Genomic DNA, 20831 nt, shown 5'->3' with positions numbered 1-20831 from the left:
TTACACAATGCTCATGGGTGCTGAAGCCTATAAAATCCATCGCACCCAAGCGCCAGCAGAGGGCGGCAAAACTCCATAGACACAACAAGTGAGCGTTTCACTGTACTGTCATTTAAATCTGTCTGAGCGGGCCATCTGCGTTAATTGTGTCAAATATTTTAACGTGATTAATTGAAAAAATTAATTAACGCCCGTTAACGCGATAATTTTGACAGCCCTAGAAACAATATAAACAAACAATTTCCATCTATTGTCCCATGTAGGCTACAGGACAATACAACTGAAAGTGCTATGCCTGCCTGCTAAGCAACAAAACAGTATAACTAAACATCCTGTGTCCCTCCAACCCCCACACATCCCTTGCGTTATCTAGCCCTCAAACAGTGATGCACCTTGATTTTTTGACAGCAAAGTCATTTATAACATCAGTGAAATGCAGTTTTGAGCAAGCTAACGCTCAATGGAGAGCATGGCTAGGTTGTTAAGCCTGCCCTGTGATATGGTGGAGCGTGGGGAGTTTTTAAAAAATATTTTCATTTTACTGAAGGCTCGCTCTCCTCCAGCTACGGTTAATGGCAAAGACAGGAAAATGCGTAGCAGTGTGCAGAGATCAACATACAATACTTTGTAGACCCATGCTATAGATGGCATTAAGCAGGTCTAGTGGTCCCAGGTCCTCCTCAAATGTTGCAGTATATATTTTTTTCAGGTGAAAGCTGGTCTTCAAGTGACTCTGAAAAGTTGTTTTTGTATTTTTCTGACAGTTTTGTGCATGCTGATTTAATGCTTTCAGTGTTCATTTCCTGGAATCTCCAGAGTATGGAGAATTCATCACAAATCATCTTGATGTAAATCTCATACTTAGCTGAGACGAAATGGTGTCTGATACACAATAAAACACTTTATCTCTGAAGTGTGTCTCTGGGGTCTTCTCGGATATTCCTCCATCTAGTCTCATCAACAAAAGGCTTCCTCTTTCTCTGTTTCCTTTTAAATGTTGGTGTGATGCCTATTGCAGAAGCAACAGCATACCGCAGCTCAATAGGGTACAAGCGGCCGGAGACAGACTCGAATCGGGCTTTGGTCACAGTGATCGCAAATGTAAACGTTCAGTGTTAGCGGCTGTTGTTCACTTACCGACATCACCGTCCACAGACAACCCTAGCCATTATTCTCTGGCTTGTTGTCCCCCTTTTAAAATATTCATTTTTTTCTCGTTCACCTCTATGATTTTTATCTCTTTTTCTTTTCTGCACACCCGATTTATGACGACTCGGCATGATTAGAGTTTATAACAATGACAGATTTTAATTTCCCGCTTCAGGGCACGTACGTAGTGTAGCCTTGAGTGCGCCAGATCGGGGTCAAACCATTCTCTGCTAAGACAGAAGGGGGGAGGGGCTGTGCAAAAAAAAAAATGGAAAAAAATATATTTGAAATATTTAATATTTTAACGTTTTTAAGTATATATCGAGTAGAACATAATATTTAATCAGACAATGATTTAAATAAAAAAGAAATATGTGAATGTAAAGTAAAATAAATTAAGGGTCATTCAGGGGCCCCTATGGTCCTGAGGCCCGGGACAACATATCGGGTTGCCCCCCCACCCTGTCGACGGGCTTGGCTGTAATAGTAAGTTTTTGGTAAAAAATCACAACCACACAGGTTTTTCTGCCATTGAAAATGAACAGGAAATTTGGACGTACATGGCCGTCAATGGCAGCGACTTACTTGTGTGCCAGTTGAATGTCAATGGGCTGTCACGGTAAATGGTCAAAAATCACAAATCTTCATTTTAAGTAGGAGGGTGGCAGCGAGTAGGCCTGTCATGATAACAAATTTTAGTAAGCAATATATTGTCTCATGAATTATTGTTGATATGCGATATTATTGCCATTGAAAACTAAAAATATTCCAATACAACAATGAATAAATCACCCATTCAAATACATTGTTATTCTTAAATAAAACACAAAGTATATTAACAATAATAAATATTTTTTTTAAAAAACCCACACACAGAAATGCACAAGTCATTTGAAAGCAATCTAAGTGCAGAATATTAAATAGTTGAGAAACCCAAGGCCATTTGTGTTCTCTGCTAATTACAGCCCATCAAAAGTGTTTATTTGATCCAAAATGACTGTCATCTTGTCCTGCAGTTAGCAAATTTGAAACCAAATTATTCATTGTCGATCAGATTTTTAATTGTAGGTGTCATTTTAAAGCTATTCCTAATGTAGAATCTGATGTGAGATTAACTCCAGGAATCTATTTTTACATGTTGAACATTATGTGCTATTATTCTTTAAATGTTCGCTAAGCAGCTAACCGTAAGCTTTACACTGTTTTTAAAAAAAAAGTGCATTAGTCTTTTATTTTTGTTATGCATTTGGTGTCAGTAATAGATTTTTTTTTCTCTTTTCGCATCGTTTGCAAATGCTATAAATCAGCAAGTTTTCATGTTTGAAGGTTCACTTTTTCACCGCAAATTTGCGTTTAGGAGAAGACGCCAATCTTTTATAGCAGTTTAAAGTGGTTCATACACTGCCTTTTTTCCATGAGCCTAAATGTAGTCAAGCTAACATTTTACAATGTTTAATATAGATGTGTTTCCTTATTTTGCATGTCTTTAATTCTGTGGTGTGTTGATGACCAATAAACATCTGTGAAAGGAACTGGACAAGCCCGTCGACAAGGGAAGGGAGGGGGGGGTGGCAACTGGGTATGTTGTCCCGGGCCTCAGGACTATAGGGGCCTGAATGATCCTTATTTTACTTTACATTCACATATTTCTTTTTTATTTAAATCATTGTCCGATAAAAAATTATGTTCTACTCGATATATACTTAAAAACTTTAACAAATAACATATTTCAAATATGTATTTTTTTCCTTTTTTTGCAAACGCCCTCCCTCACCCCCTCTGTCTTAGCAGAGAATGGTTTGACCCCGCTCTGGCGCACTCAAGGCTACACTACGTATGTGGCCTGAAGCGGGAAATTAAAATCTGTCATTGTTATAAACTCTAAGCACGGCGAGACGTCATAAATCGGGTGCGGTAAGAAGAAAAGAAAAAGAGATGAAGCTCAAAGAGGTGAACGAGAAAAAATGATGAAGTTTTTAAAGGGGGGACAAGAGGAATTTGGGCTAGAGTTGGCTGTGGACGGTGATGTTGGTAAGGGAACAACAGCCGCTAGCATTTACATTCGCGATCACCGTGACCAAAGCCCGATTAGAGTCTGTCACCGGCTGCTTGTACCCTATTGAGCTGCGGTATGACAAGACATGCTGCTCACGTTGAGCCGAGGAGAGAGGTGATGGGAGATCAGGGATATATGTTAGGTCTATGGGGAGCAGGCAGGGCCGGCCCAGGCCCTTTGGGGGCCCTAAGCAAAATTATGCCAAGGGGCCCATATTTTTGGCCAACCATTTCGTCACAGTGTACTGTGAAACCCATACATGCAATCCAATCCATTGCTCCATATTTTGTATATGAATCATATTTTGTTGCACTGCATACTTCAAACTTCTCACCCCAAATGATATGTAATGACAAGAAAATGGATGTTTGCATGGTTAAACGGCAATGCGCGCCACATTATTCGCGATGCTCTATTAACAACGTATAAAATGAGGTTGCCAGATTGGTGGCCCCCTAGTGGTCAGGGGCCCTAAGCAGCTGCATAGTCTGTGTATAGGCTGGGCCGGCCTTGGGAGCAGGTGCACAAGGCTGAACAGACTCGGGTCCGGCGGCTAGATTTATCTTGGGTTGACAACCCACTGTGTATTATAGCAAATGTGAGCTTGCTCAAAACTGGATTTCACTGATGTTATAAATGACTTTGCTGTCAAAAAATCTAGGCGCATCACTGTTTGAGAGCTTGATAACCCCAAGGATGTGGAGGGGGCAGGCGCAGGATGTTAAGTTATATAAGTTGTTTTGTTGCTTAACAGGCAGGCATAGAACTCTCAGTTGTATTGTATTGTATTGCAGCCTACATGGAACAATAGATGAAAATTGTTTGTTTATATTGTGTCACATCGCATTACAGTCTGTTAAATTTAACTGTCCAGCTGTAATTAAATAATTTGAAAATTTACAGTCATTGCTTGCAAAGCATTAAAAGTATGTTGTCGTGACAAGCCGGGGTGGGCTGGGGGCGCTTTTAAAATGGTTTTCTTGTCCCTGCGCCCCTGCAAGACTGTTGACAGCCCTGACTGGAGTCTCATAGGCAATCAACACACACTTGTGCAGTGTGCATGCAGCACACGCGAACACACGCACATGGCGACAAATTGCAGCAGGGAAAATTACAGACCTCATTTATATTTACCGTGCAATAAATTGACTTATTGCATATTGCGACAGGCTTAGCAATGAGCAAACGTACGATTTACTGTCAACCCTCCCACTTCAAATGAATTGAACTTGAGTTAAAGCGGTGTCTCACCAAGCTATAATAGCAATTACTACAGTATGCTACATTCGAGTATGCAGTAATTTAGTATCAAAAAATATACTTATAAAAAAAAAAAAAAAGTGGCATCTTCAGTATCGGCATCAGTCAATCCACACAACCAGGTGTTGGAATCTGTACTGGGGGCCAAAAAAATGAAGTGGCACCGCTCAATTAACTTTACAGAATAGTTCCAAAGCGTGTTGCAGAAAGGAGAAATGGGACCAAATAAGCTTTCAATTCAAGTTTATTTTTTTAGTGCAAATGAAAATTCTTAATCCAAATACTCATCGGATGAAAACGGCAAGTCAAAAAAAGATTTCCTTCCACGCTACACATTTACATTCTGCTCAGTGACTTCACTTTCTGTGTGCCACCAAGCTTTTCTACTTTGCCGCTTGCTCGTCAAAGTTCACAGTGAATGTATTTCATTAGAATTTGGGGATGTGGGGGGCAAGTCGAGCGTCCGCACAGGGTCCCTAATCTGCATCTTCTAAAAGGAATGAAATTGAGTTCAGTCACATGACGCTGGCTGGTCCCGTTGCCGTGACGATGGTGGCAAAAGAGGGAGCCCTTCACATGAGCGTTTGGCAATAAGACACCTTCAAGCTTTTATTGCTCCTCCTACTAGTGCACTCAGTTTATGTATTACTACACTAGTAAGATCATTTGGCTCACTCGCAGAATGACTTCTTACAAGAAATGCAAATTCTGGGACACTTCCTGTGAATTTTCGGTCACTTCCTGTTGATTTTAGGCCACTTTCTGATCATTATTTAGGTATTTGTGTGTCACTTCCTGTATTTATTGGACACTTCCTGTACATTTTGTATATTTTCCTGTTGATTTTAGGGCATTTCTTGGTCACTTCCCTTTTGATTTGGGGGCATTTCTTGTTGGTTTTGGGAGACTTTCGTGTTACCCGTAAGTCACCCAAAATTGTGAAGAGACATAAAATCAACATGAAGTTAGGAAGTGACCCGGGTATGCTCCAAATTCATCAGAAAGTGACCTGTAAGTCTCCCAAATCTAACATGAAGTGACATTTTGCATTCACGAGACACCTTCTGTTGATTACAGTCATTTTCTAATATATTGGGGCATTCCTTGGTCACTTCCTGTACATTTTTGGGTCACTTCTTCTGAGGCAAATTTGTCAACTAGTCGTCAAGTGCATGCCTGTCGCCAGAAGGGTCCACAAGTCAACTAGTGAGCACCGGAGCGAGCGAGCGAATCATTCTACTCATGCGCAGAAATGTCCTCCAGTGGCAAAAAATTTTTGCCATAAATAAGACGTCATTGTTCCTTTTTCCTTTGTGCGCAGAAACGAAACGACGAGTATCCTGGCACGCGGACAATGGAAGGCACTAGTAGGATACTCAGTCTTTTCCGCGTCAGGCTTTAGCAGCGCCAAGCGGGTGCCAGTCTACCCAGTGTCGCCCGGGGACCAGGCGCCCCAGTGGGACGAAGGCCTCGCCCAGTAGGGTGCTGTCCCAGAAGGCGCAGTCGGCCAGTGCGCGCACGTGAAGCACCAGGCGCTGCAGGTCGCCGCACGGGATGCGCTCGTACACCAGCTGAGTGGCAAAAACACACAAATCAACAAGCGCTCTGGAATGTTAGATCAAGCTGGGGGCGTCCTCATTTTTCTCTATCACCGTCTAGTTAAAAAATAACATTTGTTCTTCCTTTGAGCCAAGATGCAAAATCCCATCAATTAGTTAAGCACTAATAGACGCCCAAAACATTTCTCTCCTTCCCCTAATTTTTAAAAATAGCCCAAACCTGTAGCAAAGATCGGCCCTAAGTAGCAGTGGAACGAGCGGTGCGTACCATTTCGTTGTAGGTGGGGTTGCAGGTGCGCCTCGCCGCTTTGGTCTTCCTCTTGCTGGTCTTCTGCGGATCGGGCAGGAGGTAGACTTTGACGTACGGGTCGGGGTCAGTGCCGTCCTGGAGCGGCTGCTGCACGCGAAGAGCGCATGTTGACGTCAGCGTAGCCGCGCACACAAATCGATGACGAATTACTGACCAGTCCTCGTATGTGCATGACCATGATGAAGAGTTTGTCGTTTCGGTAGCAGATGGACAGTTTGACCTCGCCCGACTCTTTGCCCGAAGGACGGCTCTCTGGGTGCAAGCGACAAACACAAATATGACAATAACTGGAGCGGAAAATATATAAGCACGAAAAAATATTTTAAAATTTAGATACATACATCTACAGTATATGTATATATATATATATATATACATATGCTGTACATATACAGTACATACAGCAGAAGTATTTGCACCCCTTGTGATTTTGCAAGTCCACCCACTTAGAAAATAGGTTGAGATCTGAAATTTCAATCATAGATGCATTTTCACTTATACAGACATAATCCCCCCCCCCCCCCCCCCCCCAAACCCCCTAGTCGAAACATGACCGATAATCTACTTCGGACTGGGGCTCCATGTAAAATCTCTCCTCGTGGGGCATCACTCATGATGAGAAAAGTGAGGGCTTAGCCTAGAAATACACAGCAGGAGCTGGTCAATGACCTAAAGAGAGCTGGATGCACAGTTTCAAAGGCTACTGTCAGTAGAACACTATGGTGCAATGGTTTAAAATCATGCCTTGCTCAGAAGGTTCCCCCTGTTGAAGCCAGTACATGTGAAGGCCCGTCAGAGGCCAGGGGACCATCTGAATGACGCAGAGAAATTCATTTGGTCAGATGAGACCAAAGTAAAACTTTTTGGTGCAAACTTTACTCGTCGTGTGTGTGGAGGAAAAAGATGGATGAATACAATCCCAAGAACACCATCCCCACTGTGAAGTACACTCTTTGAGTGTCATAATTATTGCTGATTCTTAGGCATACAAATACTTATGAACCCCAGTAAATTACAAATAAATTATTGAAAAATCATACAATGTGAGGTCCGGATTTTTAAAAAAAGATTATGTCTGTATATGTGGAAATGCATCTATGATATACATTTCAGACCTCTACCTATTTTTTAAGTGGGTGAACTTGCAAAATCACAAGGGGTGCAAATACTTCTGCTCCTCTCTGTATATATACGCACATTTATACACCTGCCCACACACATTGAGGTGAACAATACAACTAAAAATAGGAAAATCCTACATTAAAAAAATCATAAAAAGATGAAAAAATATGTATAAGATATATAGAAAATTATTTTAAGTAAAAATACTTATAAATATGACATTTTTTAAAATACACAAAAATTAGGAATTTATTAATAAATTCCTAAATTTTCATTTTTGAGCTTTAATATTTTATTTTTTAATTAATGGAGGAATTCATTATTTTAATTCCTCCATTTTTATTTTTTAAAAGTTATTATTTATGAATGTTTTAATTAAAATATGTTTTTAAATATACTGTTTTTTAATTCTTCATTAATTTACTTTCATGATTTTTTAAAACAATTTTTTCAGTTTAGGATTTTCTCATTTTTAGCTGTATTTTTCCATTTAATTTTCTTGATCTAGTTTTTTTGTTGTTGTTGTTGTTGTTTTTTTTAAATCAAGCTATTTTTAAGTACTTATGTGTTTCTCCAATGCTTTATGATAAGATGCTAATGATTGGGCGCCACTTGATCAGATGCCGATCATCGTCAATGGCACTGAAGATATGTTTTGTGGTGAGCGGGCACCTGCTTTGCTGCCGCTGGGTCCGGGCTGTTCGTCTCTGGGTAGAGGGTAGAAGAAGGTATACACCAGGTCACACTGCGCACACACGCGCACACACACACACACACACACACACAGATGAGATAGAGTAGTGTATCATATTTTGCAAACATTTCTTGGTGTGTGGAGAGCGCTGATAGCATGCAGCTCAGCCTGTGTGCCATATGATAGGAGCGCAAGTCCAATAAAAGCCTAGGCTGAAACGTGGCGTAGAGTTCAGCAAGTTCATTCAACACAAACAACACAAATTCACTCAACACACCTTTGCATCAGGACTGTTAAATACAGACAGCAAATTGAAGCAAATTGAAGGCGCAAGACCAGGAGTGCTGACAAATTTTTGCTCCAAAATCTACTTTTCAAGAAGACCACCTCCCACGATCTTTCCTTTTTTTTTTTTTTTTTTTTTTTTTAAAAAAAAAAAAAACCTCAGCAGTAGGGTGTCCTGATCGCATATATTTACACCTGAGTCAGAGTCACCTGATTTTGAGAATTTGACGATACCGAGTCCCGAGCTGATACAGGAGAAAAATTTAATTTGAACAAAAGTTCCAAACAAGTTAGATTACTGCCCTGTACTGTCTCTTCCGCTTTTTCCGGGAGTGTTGCGTAGTATAAAGCATATGGCGGAAAACACAGACAAGACTGAAAAAGTAGTTTCTGCTCTTGCACTCCTCTTTAAAAGAAACTGCTGTTTTTTAAGCCAAAGCAACTGTTGTGTTTGATAGAACAATATGTCTATATGCTGTCATTGCAGATTCATGGTGCATTAAGCCCCCGAACTATTTATAATTTGTCCGTTTTACCCTGGAAACCCCTGTTTACAGACGTCGCACAACCGTTTTCTTTCAACCCAGCCATAAAACGAAGGTAATTAATTATATTTATTATTAAAAATGTCATTTTTAACATGGAATTATTAAATGATGTGTAATATTTCATTTAAAAAAAAAAAAAAAAAAAAAACGACTTAAAAAAAATTATTCACTCGCATATTTTAAACTTTCAAACAAATTACGTCACAATGAAAAAAATGGTGTTCGTAAAAAAGTCCTGGATATCTACCTCATTACTATGGCTTAATTGTATTTTTTGTTAGTCACATTTCCTCCAATATGTGAGATGATAAATAATCGATCCAAACAATGAACATTTAAAAAAAAAAAAAAATTCACTCGCATATTTTAAACTTTCAAACAAATTACGTCACAATGAAAAAACATGGTGTCCGTAAAAAAGTCCTGGATATCTACCTCATGACTATGGCTTAATTGTATTTTTTTGTTAGTCACATTTTCTCCAATATGTGAGATGATAAATAATCGATCCAAACAATGAACATTTTTTAAAAAAGTTTAAAAGGGTAAATATATATAAAAGGAAATCTCGACCACTCCTTGATGTCTGCGATTTCTGCATTGCAACCCTTGTTATATTACCATGTTTCATCCATAAAATCCCACAAAAACCCAGCTATGGTCATTCATAGCTGTGTCTTGACACTTGGTGATACATGCTACATAGAGTTTTTGGATCGAAACAAGGTAAGTACGCGATAATATCTCGTTAGAGTCATGGCGTCTTTAATTGTGCTCTTTCAGGCTCTCACCTCCAGATAGGGTTTCGCTGTTTATTTATTTATTTTTTTAAATGCCCTCCTGTTCAAAATTATTCTTCCCCCAGAAAATTGAGATTTTAAGCTTTCCAAGGATGTATCACACATGCATATTGGACAATTTTGCAAGTTGGCCAAATTGGAGGTCTCAGAGCGGACCTTCAAGTCACCTGAGTGTTTTCCGCCATATATATTTTTGTTTCTTTTGGCAATGCCATTGTAATTCTGGATTAGTTTGTTACTTTTTATCACTTAAAAATACAATTTTAAATTATAAACCCGATCCTTTTCCCCCGATTCCGATCCTCTGAAAAATAGCCTGATTTCCGATCACGTGATCAGATCTGGTACATCCCCACTGAGCAGCAATGTATGTTGCGAGCTACTAATGAAATGAAAGTCAAAATGACTAGTGCTGCAACGATTAATCGATTAAATCGAGTAATTCGATTAGAAAAAAAGCTTCGAATTGAACTGCTTCGAGCATTCGTTTAATTAAAGTGGCGATGAATGGTTTGTTTTGAAAGTATTTGCATTTAGTTTTATTGATTTCGGTGATTACACTGCCTTCAAGTGGCAACAGTGAATATGACATACCTTATTTCACATGGCTGAATCCAGCTAATCCCTGTTAAGACCAACCTAAGCCAAGTTCTTATTTGAGCTAATGTTTTTATTAATGTATTCGAAATTTAGTTTATAGGAATATTTAGCAGTTTTTTGTGGGAATATGTGTTTGAACCATTTGTTAAAAGCATTGTAAAAAAACGTTAGCATTTTATAGCATTTAAGCTATTGGACTTTTGCTATCCAAGTTAGCCAAATGTTTTTTTGTTGTACTTCATTTATTTTTTTATACTGTTTGAGGCTCATCTCAGGTATTTAAATTTTTTATGTTCCTAGAGCAAAACATAATGAAGTCTTTTTTTGGCCTCAAAAAATGTATACATATTTCTCTGATGTCGCGATCTAGCCACACTACCGATGCGATCGACTGGTAGATTGCAATAGGCGGAACGAGCACCCCTGTGCTAGACGTCCAATCCATTTTGACCGGGAGGGAACAGGAACGTTCGATACAAAGTTAGTATTTTAGCAAGAAACATAAATTTGACGGGCCACAAATAATGATGCAGTGGACCTGAACTGGCTCCCGGTCCGCCAATTTGACACCTGTGGATTATTCATTGACCGGTGGCCCAAATTCTTAACAGTCACAAACATGTGTTTCGAAGTTCAGCCACATTAACCTACAGATCGCAGATCTAAGTGCGGTGAGAAGCGAGCGATGGCAGAACTGACCTGCGCCACGTCCTCTGCAGCGTGCACCAGATGCCACACGTAGCCGTTGAGTTCGTCGCAGCGCCGTGCCGCCGCCGCCTCGCTGCGCGAGCGACCCATCGCCGAGCGGCCGGGGAAGCTGGGGACGGGAAGCCAGTTCGCATCAGTGCGCATTACTTCGCGCCGGTTTTCATACCTGGGCAGCTTGGACGTGGGAAACATGAGCCTTAGTTTGCTGTGAAGTTCGTGAAACTCCTCGAAGGTCCTCTGCACCAACTGTGCCTCACGCCGCCCTTCGCGCTCCACCTTCACCACGTAGGTCTACAACAAAGGTGGTGTTACGGCAGTCGTCGGGCCAAGAGGGCGCTGTTCTTGCGAGATGGTGGCGTCACTGATAATGAGTCACTAGGACATGGTCAACCACTAATCTTTTTCAACCGCGGCCGAGTCAACGCTAGCTAGCGAAAGGACAATGATTCCTAACTCATTTGCTCCCAAAAACGTAAAAATCGTTCTATTTTTAATTGTTTCAGTGTCCCAAAGACGTATTTATACGTCTTTTACGTTTTTCTCCACAAGAGACATCTCTGGGTTCTGATTCAACTTAGCTCCAAAGCACAACGCTGAAAATCCATTTTAAAGCAATAAAACTGGCCACTGGAGGGCAGTAGTGCATTTGGTAAGACCCGCAACCCGATTCAACGAAACGAATGGCTGGCTCGCACGGCCGGGGCGCCGGTGGCATAAGCGGATTTTAAGGCGGGGCCAGGCCCCCCCCGGTGTGTGCAAAGTGTCATTACATGTAAATGACTTTCCTATATATATAAAAGTTGTAAAGCAATAAAACTGCAACAAAAATACATGAAATGAACAAAAAAATATATTATTATAATTGGTCAAAATTATTTTTCGAACAGATCACGTGACTAGCAACGTAGACGGTCGTTTGCTTTGCATATGAAAAAAAAACAAAAAAAACTAGGGGAAGGCTATTTTATTTTTCAAATGATTTTTTTTCTTTGATTAAAAAAAAAATATATATATATATATATATATATTTTTTTTTTTAAGCAACTTTTTTTTAGGATTAAATGATTTAGAAACAAATGTCCTACCCATAATATGGCCCAGACAAAAAAAGGATTGCTTCAATCACAGCAAACTTTTTCCAATGTAAAATTAGGTGTTCAAATGCAAAAGTTTCAATCTCTAATATTTTTTCGCGTTCAAAAACTTTTTCCATGATAGAAATTGTTCTTTTTTTTGGATTGATTTTTCTTTTTGAAAATATCTTTTTAATGCAATTTATTTTTTATTTTTTGATTGAATAATAAAGACAAAAATGGACTAGCCAAAATGTGGCCCAAACACAAATCGACATTACTTCAAAAAAAAAAAAAAAAAAAAAAAAAAAAAAAAACTTGACTTCAACCCCCCCCCCCCCCCCCCAAAATTTTTTTTGGGGGGGTTGAAAATATATATTTTGATTGAAGCATTTTTTTTTTTTTTAAATTGAAGCAACTTTTTTTTCATTGAATAATAAAGACACAAATCTACCTTCATATGGCTTCGCCCAGGGGATACAATTTTTCACTGGGGTAACAACATTGGCATGACACCGGCTGGCCTACCATATTCAATGGATGACGATCTTGACAAAATGTATTGCCTAAGGAGCCTGATTTGGAATTCCCCTCAAGAATGATGGGAAACGAGAAAACACTAATTGTCAACTTATTATTATTATAAATATTCTACAAAATTTAATTTTATTGCTGACACTGCGTTTCGGGGTCATCAACATATTGTGCCCCCCGGCCCCAAAAGTCAAACTCCGCCTATGGCCGGCGGAAGATGACCGAATGGTCGTCCAGGATGCCAGGCGGCGGACGACCGAGCAGAACAACCAGGAGGATGCCCGGGATGCCAGGCGCTGGACGACCGAGCAGAACGACCGGGACCACCAGAGCGGCAGACGATGCTGTTGAGTCCGTGCTGCTCGCCGAGCATAGACAGGCAGTCACAACAGCGTCATCTCTCAGTTAGTTATGTGTAAATAAATTGTTACTTTGCTATCAAAAGCTCTCTTTGTCTTGTTGTTTATGTTATTTTGTACAAGGAAAGCATTATTCAGATGTTTGGGATGTAACTAAAGCAAAAAAATAGCTGTGTTAAAGTCAAAGTTATGTTTGAAATTTATGCTTTCACAAAAAGCTCAATTTGTCTGTTTTTTCTTCAGAAATTGGAAAATTGCTCAAACTAAGCTATTTTCTAATGCTGATTTCTAAAGAATGGAAAAAGATATGAACTAACTTTTTTTCCTGCTGAAAGAAGAGCGTATAATCTTTCTTTTGGTGGGTTCCATGTTTATTTAGTAATAGAACAGAATTTTCTGTGGGCCTTGCAAAATCTGTCAAAATCCAGTAAAACGGCCGGGAGCGGAGGGGGTTGCACCGGTGAAAATGGCTGGGAGTGAATGAGTTAAGCATAAGAATTTAGCGGAAACTGGGACGGTACAAATCTGGGAAATGTTAAGGACAGAGTAAACAGCCTGACACGTACCCTATTCGTAGCCCTAACCTCAACCATGGCCCTGTCAACGCTAGCTAGTTGGAAAATGATTGTTAAGCACAAGAATTTAACAGAAACTGGGAAAGTGCAAAGACGTTAAGAAGTATGTTTACGTAACAACCTGCGTACGTTATCATTGCTGGTTTGTTGTGACAACGTGTTAGTAGTGTGATAAAGTTAATGCTTTGTTGAGACGTATGGCTAGATACGCCCCCATTTCCAGACGCCCCCCCATCTCGCAAGCCGCAGACTGATACAAGTGGTCGATACTCACGTGAGCTTTTCCGCCGCCTCCGGGCGCCCGCGGGCAGACGTAGAGACTCCGGATGAGCCCGTCGCTCTTGGCCGAGCGCACGCGGGGCGCGAAGGATAAGGAGGGGGCGTCCTCTGCGCAAGTGAACTTCATCTGGGCCAGGTTGTGGATGAAGAAATTGAGTTTGGTGGCCACGCTGCCTAAGCTCGACTCGATCAACCTAAAGGGCCCAAAGTGCACAAATCGTCAACTGATTGTCCGTCAAGCTGCGATGGTCTGAGGTACTGTGGAAATTACACATATACAAGATAATAATAACTCAGTGGTTAACAGGAGGTGACCCAGAATTTCCCAAAATCAACAGGAAGTGACCCACAAATACGTACTCTAAAATGAATTTATCACTGCCATGATGATTTACTAGTAGGGGTGTAACGGTACACAAAAATCTCGGTTCGGTACGTACCTCGGTTTTGAGGTCACGGTTCGGGTCATTTTCGGTACAGTAAGAAAACAAAACGCAAAATATAAATGTGCTAGTTGTTTATTACACACTTTTGTGCTTTCAACATAAGGAACATTAGCCTACACAAAGCTAGAATTCTGCTCAAAAAGTAGCGGGTATTTAAAGATAATCCAACAACAATTTGCCTTTCTGACCCCGCGTATTGGTCAGCTTTCTTTCTGAAAGAAAGAAAAAAGAAGTCCTGTGCTAAAGAGAAAAACAATCCCAATGACAAAGATTTTAACATGTACAGGGTGACCCAAAAAAAAGTTTACACTGCCATAATACAACTTAAATGCCATGTTTATTCATCTTAGAATTAGAATTAAATCACAAATTATACATTATTGTAAAGAACCTGTACAGTACACTCTATTTTTCAATGTGTCCTCCCTTAAGTGTCATAACAGCTCCCAGGCGCCTGCGGAACGCTTGACAGGTCTTCTTTATGTAGGATGCTGTCATCTTTTCCCAAGATCTAACAATGGACCTCTCTAAGGCTGCCACAGAAGTTTGTGGCTTCTTACAGGCACTGTCCTCCACAGTTGCCCATATGCTATAATCCAGGGGATTGAGATCTGGACTCCGGGGTGGCCACATATCACCTTGTCAATCAACTTTTTGGTCCGCACAGATCGGCACTTCCAGACCCAGGTTTTCGTGAGGCTGTTCCAGTATCTTTCAGCTTCTTTTTAACTTTGTAGACTGCACATCTGGATATTCTCAGATTTGCTGCAATCTCAGTAGGTGTCAGACCGGCACACAGCAATTCAGGTAGAGCTAAAGTTTTCTTCATTTTCAGAAGAAGCACAGGAATTGTAGAGACGAGAGATTACCAGCTGCATTGAGTGACCTTAATGAATCACTTAAGCATGAAAACCTATTTAGATATGTTTCAATGGCTTTTAAACAAGCAGTCAACTGAGTGTAAACTTTTTTTTGGGTCACCCTGTATTTTACAAATGAAATGCCTCAATGAAACATTTTTTTTCTTGTGAACGGTTTTCAAAAGCTTTATTGGTGGATTTTCTCAAGTAAAAGCGCCACACAGAAATTAATGAATTTAATTGTGTAAGCAGGATGTGTGTTTTATTCTTATTATTTAATTACAGGTGTTTTAGCTCATTTCAATTTATTTTTTTTAAATGGGCCATTATTTATTTTATTATGTGTTTACATTTCACAAATATGATGTAGTATTCATTTATATTGTATATTTTATGTTGTATAACTTTAGTTCCTACTTGTTTTGTTGTGGTAAGAAGGTTTTGCATTGAACATGGGGCCGTGTTGGTTATTATTATAGCAGAGAAGACAGCAGTAAATCAACAAAGACAAGTCAACTGTGCACCGATCTACCACTCAAGAGATCTGATGGACTCAAAAAGTAGGTTACGATTGCATATTAGTTTGAAAATCGACCGGATGCACCGTATTTTTACACGAGTGACTTCCGGTCTGCCCGATCCTAGCTACCAGTAGTAGTATTGACGCAGGAGGGCCGCGTCTCGAGTCAAATAATAAACTCTGCCGTTCTTTTTGCGTGCGTCGCGTTGAGCCGCTTCTGGGACGCATCTAACACGCGGCCGCACTGCGACTAGTGTGCATTGGCTGATTGACTTTAACGCACGCATTTCACTGCATTGTCGCGGCGGCCACGTTGTCGCGCCGTTGACGTTTCTGGGTTATAATGTCCTACCGTGTTAGTCCTCATAATAGTAGAGAAGACGGAGTAAATATAATCTACACAAAGAAACTGTAACCCGATCGACTCACCGCCTCGAAAAGTAAGGGTTATATTATGTCAGAAAATCGTTCGGTAAGCGTCCGTTCCGAACCGAGCACCACGTACCGAAATGGTTCAATACTATTACATGTACCGTTACACCCTTATTTACTAGTGATGAATTAATTTGCAGAAGGATGATTGGACGACATGTGATTGGACGTCTATCATCGTAAAGGGCACTGAAAGAGTTAAAGCACTAAAAAAACCAGCTCCATGCTTGTGTATGGGCTTATACCTGGTGAAGTAAATGGTGGCGTCTGCTTCGGATTCGTGAGGTCTGAGCGCATCATAGACGTACTTGAGATCGTCGATGCGGGACAGTTCAGGAATTCCGCAAGACAACATCTGGAGGGACAAAACGGCGGTTTAGCAGCTGTGTCATTGGGCTTGCTCGCTTGGGCGATCGTACCAGCGCTAGTAAGTTGAGGAAGAGATGTGTGTGTTTGCGGATGAGGTTGTAGGCCTCACAGCAGAGGTCCACAAAGTCGTGGAAGCGACTGGACGGCTTGTCCCCGCCGTTGATGACGTAGGCCATGTCAGACGTGAAGACAAAGGGAGCCCGGTCGCTACAGGCCGGGCGCAAATGTCACCAAAGGTCGGTGAAGAGGCGAAGATTGTGGATGGCTTTTGTCAGCTCACCGCTTGATGTTGCCGAACATCTGCGCGTGTCCCAGGAACTTGCCAAAGTCGATGTGGAACATGTGGCCACTGGTCTTTAGCATGATGTTGTCGTTGTGCCGATCACAGATCCCCAAAACGTACGTCGCCACGCAGCAGCCGGCGCACGAATAGATGAAGTTCTCCACGGCCTGCACGCAAACCGTTATGTCATGCAATGCCGAGGGCATGCGTCCCACTTTATGGATGACCCACCTTGTCGTACTGGCCATCGGCTGGGTTGTGCTTCTGCAGCCAGTCGGCCAGCGGCCGGTCCTTGAAGGAACCAGTCACCCCGTGGCCCACTTGGATCTTCCTCAGCGTATCGGCCTGAGGGATCATCTCTACCATGCCTGAAAGCGTGCAGCCCTCCGACGGTCAATCACCCGGCCGGCACGCCCTCACACAACGGACGGCCTCACCTCGGCCTCGGCCCGTAGAGAAGCACTTGAATATCACCATCCTCATGTCCAAACCTTCCTGAATCCAAATCTTGTTCATGATGCGGATGACTTGCAGCGTCAGCATGTCCTGACGCAGGTCCTCGCCTGACTGCACGCACAATAGCACAAAAACAACAAAATCAGCACCCTAACTAGTGTTGCACCAATACTGATGCTAGTATCCGAAGGTACTCTGATACGGAATTAAATTGCAGGCATCAGTATTAGGGAGTAGGAGTGGGAACCTCTTGGTACCTCACGATATGTTACGCGATACAAAGCTCACGAAAACGATGATCTGACGATATGTTGATACAACGATTATCGATACATTGGTCAGGAAATCATTCTAGGATATTCTACAAACAACTAATAAACAGAAACATAAGCCTCTGCTGTGAATTGGTATGAGTTTATCAGAAGTAGACGTCCAATCCATTTAAACTGGAAGGGTGGCAGCGAATGAACTCGCTGCCATCCGTCCCACTTCAAACGGATTGAACGTCTATGGCCGTCAGTGGCAGCCAATGTCAGGCAATGAGGTACTTTTGGGCCATTTAAGGTCATTTATCTGTTGATTTTCAGTTACTTCCTGTTGATTTTGGGGTATTTTATGGGTCACTTCCTGTTTATTTCGAGTTACAGAACAGGAAGTAACCTGGGAATCACCCAAATGAATAGGCAGTGACTCAAACTCAACTGGAAATGACCTGTAAATGCCCTAAAATGAACAGCAAGTGACAGAATGACTGTGAATGCTCTGGTTTTGAATGAACGAACGTTCCCAGTCTAAATGGATTGGGTTTCGAGCACCGTCAATGGCAGCCTTATAGATAACTGAGACACTATTATAATGGGAGATTTTGGCAGCTAGTTGTTGGTTCCTTTCCTTGACACCTTTTTAAAACGATATCTCGATTCTTGGCAGGAGCATATCGATAACCTTTTGGGATACAAAGTATCACGATATATCACCATTTCGATATTTTGTCACACCCCTATTAGGGAGTACTAAGAAATAACACGGCGATGTTGCGTAATATGTACTCTCCGAGATTTAGTTTCCAACCACCTGTTGACCTTCCCAAGATGGCTGCCAGTTACAAATTCCATTTTAAAAGAAGCAGCGGATGTTGCCATTCTCAACGCTGCCAAAGAAGAAGCAGAAGTGGAAAAATATTAAGAAGCAGGGTTTTTTTTTTTTTCTTTCAAAGTTTTTGTTCTGGTAAATGGTGTATGAATGTACTGTACATGTTTGAGTAATAACAGCCAACATTTGAAGTTTTATGAACACTGACACTGACATGAGCATGCATAGAGATGTTAGCTTTGTTGGAAGAAGGGAAAACTAGAAAAAGCAGGCAAGCGAACTTGGCATCTGATAGCATAAGTGACTAGCACACGAGCTAAGCTAATGTAGTAAAGTGGTATAATGACTGTTGAATTAATACGAGCATCAGGCTTGATACCAAATTGAACAAATATTTAAAAAAAAAAAAAAAAAAACACACATTTTGGTCTTTGAGAGCATTTGAAAAGGAAAAAAAAGTTTTAGAGGAGTTCATTCATTTATTGTCACCCATATCACCAAGCCATGACAGAAATAATTTTTTCATACAAGTGAGAATGCAGTCATTTAGTACTAAAAGGGGGGGGCTCTACAGGAAATGACTTGAAAATTGTGCAACAAAAAATGTGAAAAAAATGTTAAACATCGCGAAAAACTGAAAAAAGAAAACTATGGAAAAAAACATAACTAAATGGTTATGGTCAGGGTTATGATTTTGTCAAATTCTGCTTATTAGAAATGTCACAACAATTGAAAGTGGTAAGTTTTTCATTCTTTTCATAGTACAGCGGTACCTCTACATACGAAGTTAATTCGTTCCAGGACCTTGTTTGCAAGTCAAAATGATTGTATGTCGAGCAGGATTTTCCCATAAGAATACATTATAAATCCAGTAATTTGTTCCGCAGCCCAAAAATCTAAACTAAACCCTTAATAAATACTGCTGCTACTATTACAAATGGCAAATACACATATCAAAACAAATCAATTATTAAAAACAACCGGAATAATAAAATAATAATTCCTGTAATAATGTAACGAATTGGGTTCTAATGTGGCAGACATGTTTTGCCTGCTGTAACTGAACGCACCGCGTTGCTGACGTGACAGAGAGAGGGAGCGGTGCAGTTGAGAGTTTACTTTCACTTTTTATGGCAGGCATCTTGTGTTGAACAAGTCCTAAAATAAATGAAAACCCGACGAAGCTGGCAATTTCTTTGGCGGTGTTACCACAATAATAATTGTCACCTGAACTTATAAAGACTGGCGAACGGAGAAGACCATGGAGATCGTAGACATTCTACGGCTGTATTGTTGAGCCAGTTCATGGATTTGCACCCCATCCCATGCTCATATTTTTTCTATCATTTGCATCTTCATTTCAATGGTAAACGTCACCTTTTTCCCCTTCTTTCACCACCTGTACCAACCTTTTTGAAACAAGTTGATTTCTCTCTACGCTGTGCATCTGTCTGCGGCCCTGTCATGCTGCCGTATTTTGAGCATGTCGTCGGATGTAGAAACAAATGGCGAGTCAAATTTTACGTCTGATGTCGAAACGAGCGGCTGTCGAAGCGATCGTATGTCGAGGTACCACTGTATTTAAGTAATTGGCTGTCACTAACGGCACTCAACGTCTAATTCAGTACTTCTCAAATAGTGGTTTTTACAGTTTGGATGTGTCCTTTTGTTTTTTTTGTTTTTTTTTTTAATTCAGGCAAATTGCTGCACGTTAAGTCTTTTCTGTTTCAAACAAAACAATGTTAATAAAGTTATACTTTATAAGTTGATCTCTTATTTTCTCTAATAGAAAAAAAGGATACAATGTGAGGCAGAGGCATACTTATAATAGTAATATTATAGACAAATGTTACTAATTACAGTGGCGGCAGAGTTTGGGGGGGCGCGAAACATTTACGTCTTCCTTTGGGGGGGGGGGGGGGGTGACAGAAAATAATTGAGAAGCACTGGTCTAATTCATTTGAACTGCGAGGGGCAAATGAATAGACACTTCTCAGTCCAAATGAATTAGATGTTAAGTGGCGTCAGTGGTGGTCAATGAGTCAACGTAGACACTATTCTAGTGCAAAATAACTGTAGCAATCTGTTGGTTCCTTCATTATCGAGTGACATGATTATAAAACGATATATCGATCCTTGGTGGGAGCACTTCAACAGCCCATTGGGATACAAAGTATCTCAATATATCACCAAATTCATTTATTGTTGCACCACTAATGCTTAGCGCTCAACAGAGGTGGGTAGCAGCAACGTGTTACATGTCCTCCGTAACATTTACTTGAGTAAATTTTTGAGGAAAAATGTACTTCTAAGAGTAGTTTTACAAAGCCAAACTTTTTACTTGAGTAGATTTGTGAAGAAAAAACGCTACTCTTACTCCGCTACTTTGGGCTGCACAAGAGTCGTTACATTGTCCCCTCTTCATTCTACATATTAGATTTATTTATTTTTTTGCCAGTGAT

At 40.7% G+C, this 20831-nt stretch overlaps 1 protein-coding gene across 2 annotated transcripts in view; it reads right to left on the bottom strand.

Moving 5' to 3' along the window:
- Positions 1-4532: 4532 nt before the first annotated feature.
- pik3c2b (phosphatidylinositol-4-phosphate 3-kinase, catalytic subunit type 2 beta) overlaps positions 4533-20831 on the bottom strand; it is a 48102-nt gene continuing 31803 nt past the window's right edge. For both annotated transcript variants that reach the window (XM_057846090.1, XM_057846091.1), the window contains 12 exons: positions 17259-17388; positions 17053-17189; positions 16819-16988; positions 16589-16745; positions 16415-16524; positions 13907-14105; positions 11258-11382; positions 11083-11200; positions 8129-8201; positions 6489-6586; positions 6293-6421; positions 4533-6036 (listed from right to left, as the gene is read on the bottom strand). In XM_057846090.1, the coding sequence (XP_057702073.1) occupies positions 5857-6036; positions 6293-6421; positions 6489-6586; positions 8129-8201; positions 11083-11200; positions 11258-11382; positions 13907-14105; positions 16415-16524; positions 16589-16745; positions 16819-16988; positions 17053-17189; positions 17259-17388 (1626 nt within the window). In that variant the 3' untranslated portion in view covers positions 4533-5856. The remainder of the gene's footprint in view (positions 6037-6292; positions 6422-6488; positions 6587-8128; positions 8202-11082; positions 11201-11257; positions 11383-13906; positions 14106-16414; positions 16525-16588; positions 16746-16818; positions 16989-17052; positions 17190-17258; positions 17389-20831) is intronic.

Source organism: Corythoichthys intestinalis, chromosome 9 (genome assembly GCF_030265065.1).
Source record: "Corythoichthys intestinalis isolate RoL2023-P3 chromosome 9, ASM3026506v1, whole genome shotgun sequence".
NCBI classification, from domain to species: domain Eukaryota; kingdom Metazoa; phylum Chordata; class Actinopteri; order Syngnathiformes; family Syngnathidae; genus Corythoichthys; species Corythoichthys intestinalis.
Note: the sequence above shows the minus strand (reverse complement) of the source record. Positions and strands in the feature narration are given on the sequence as shown.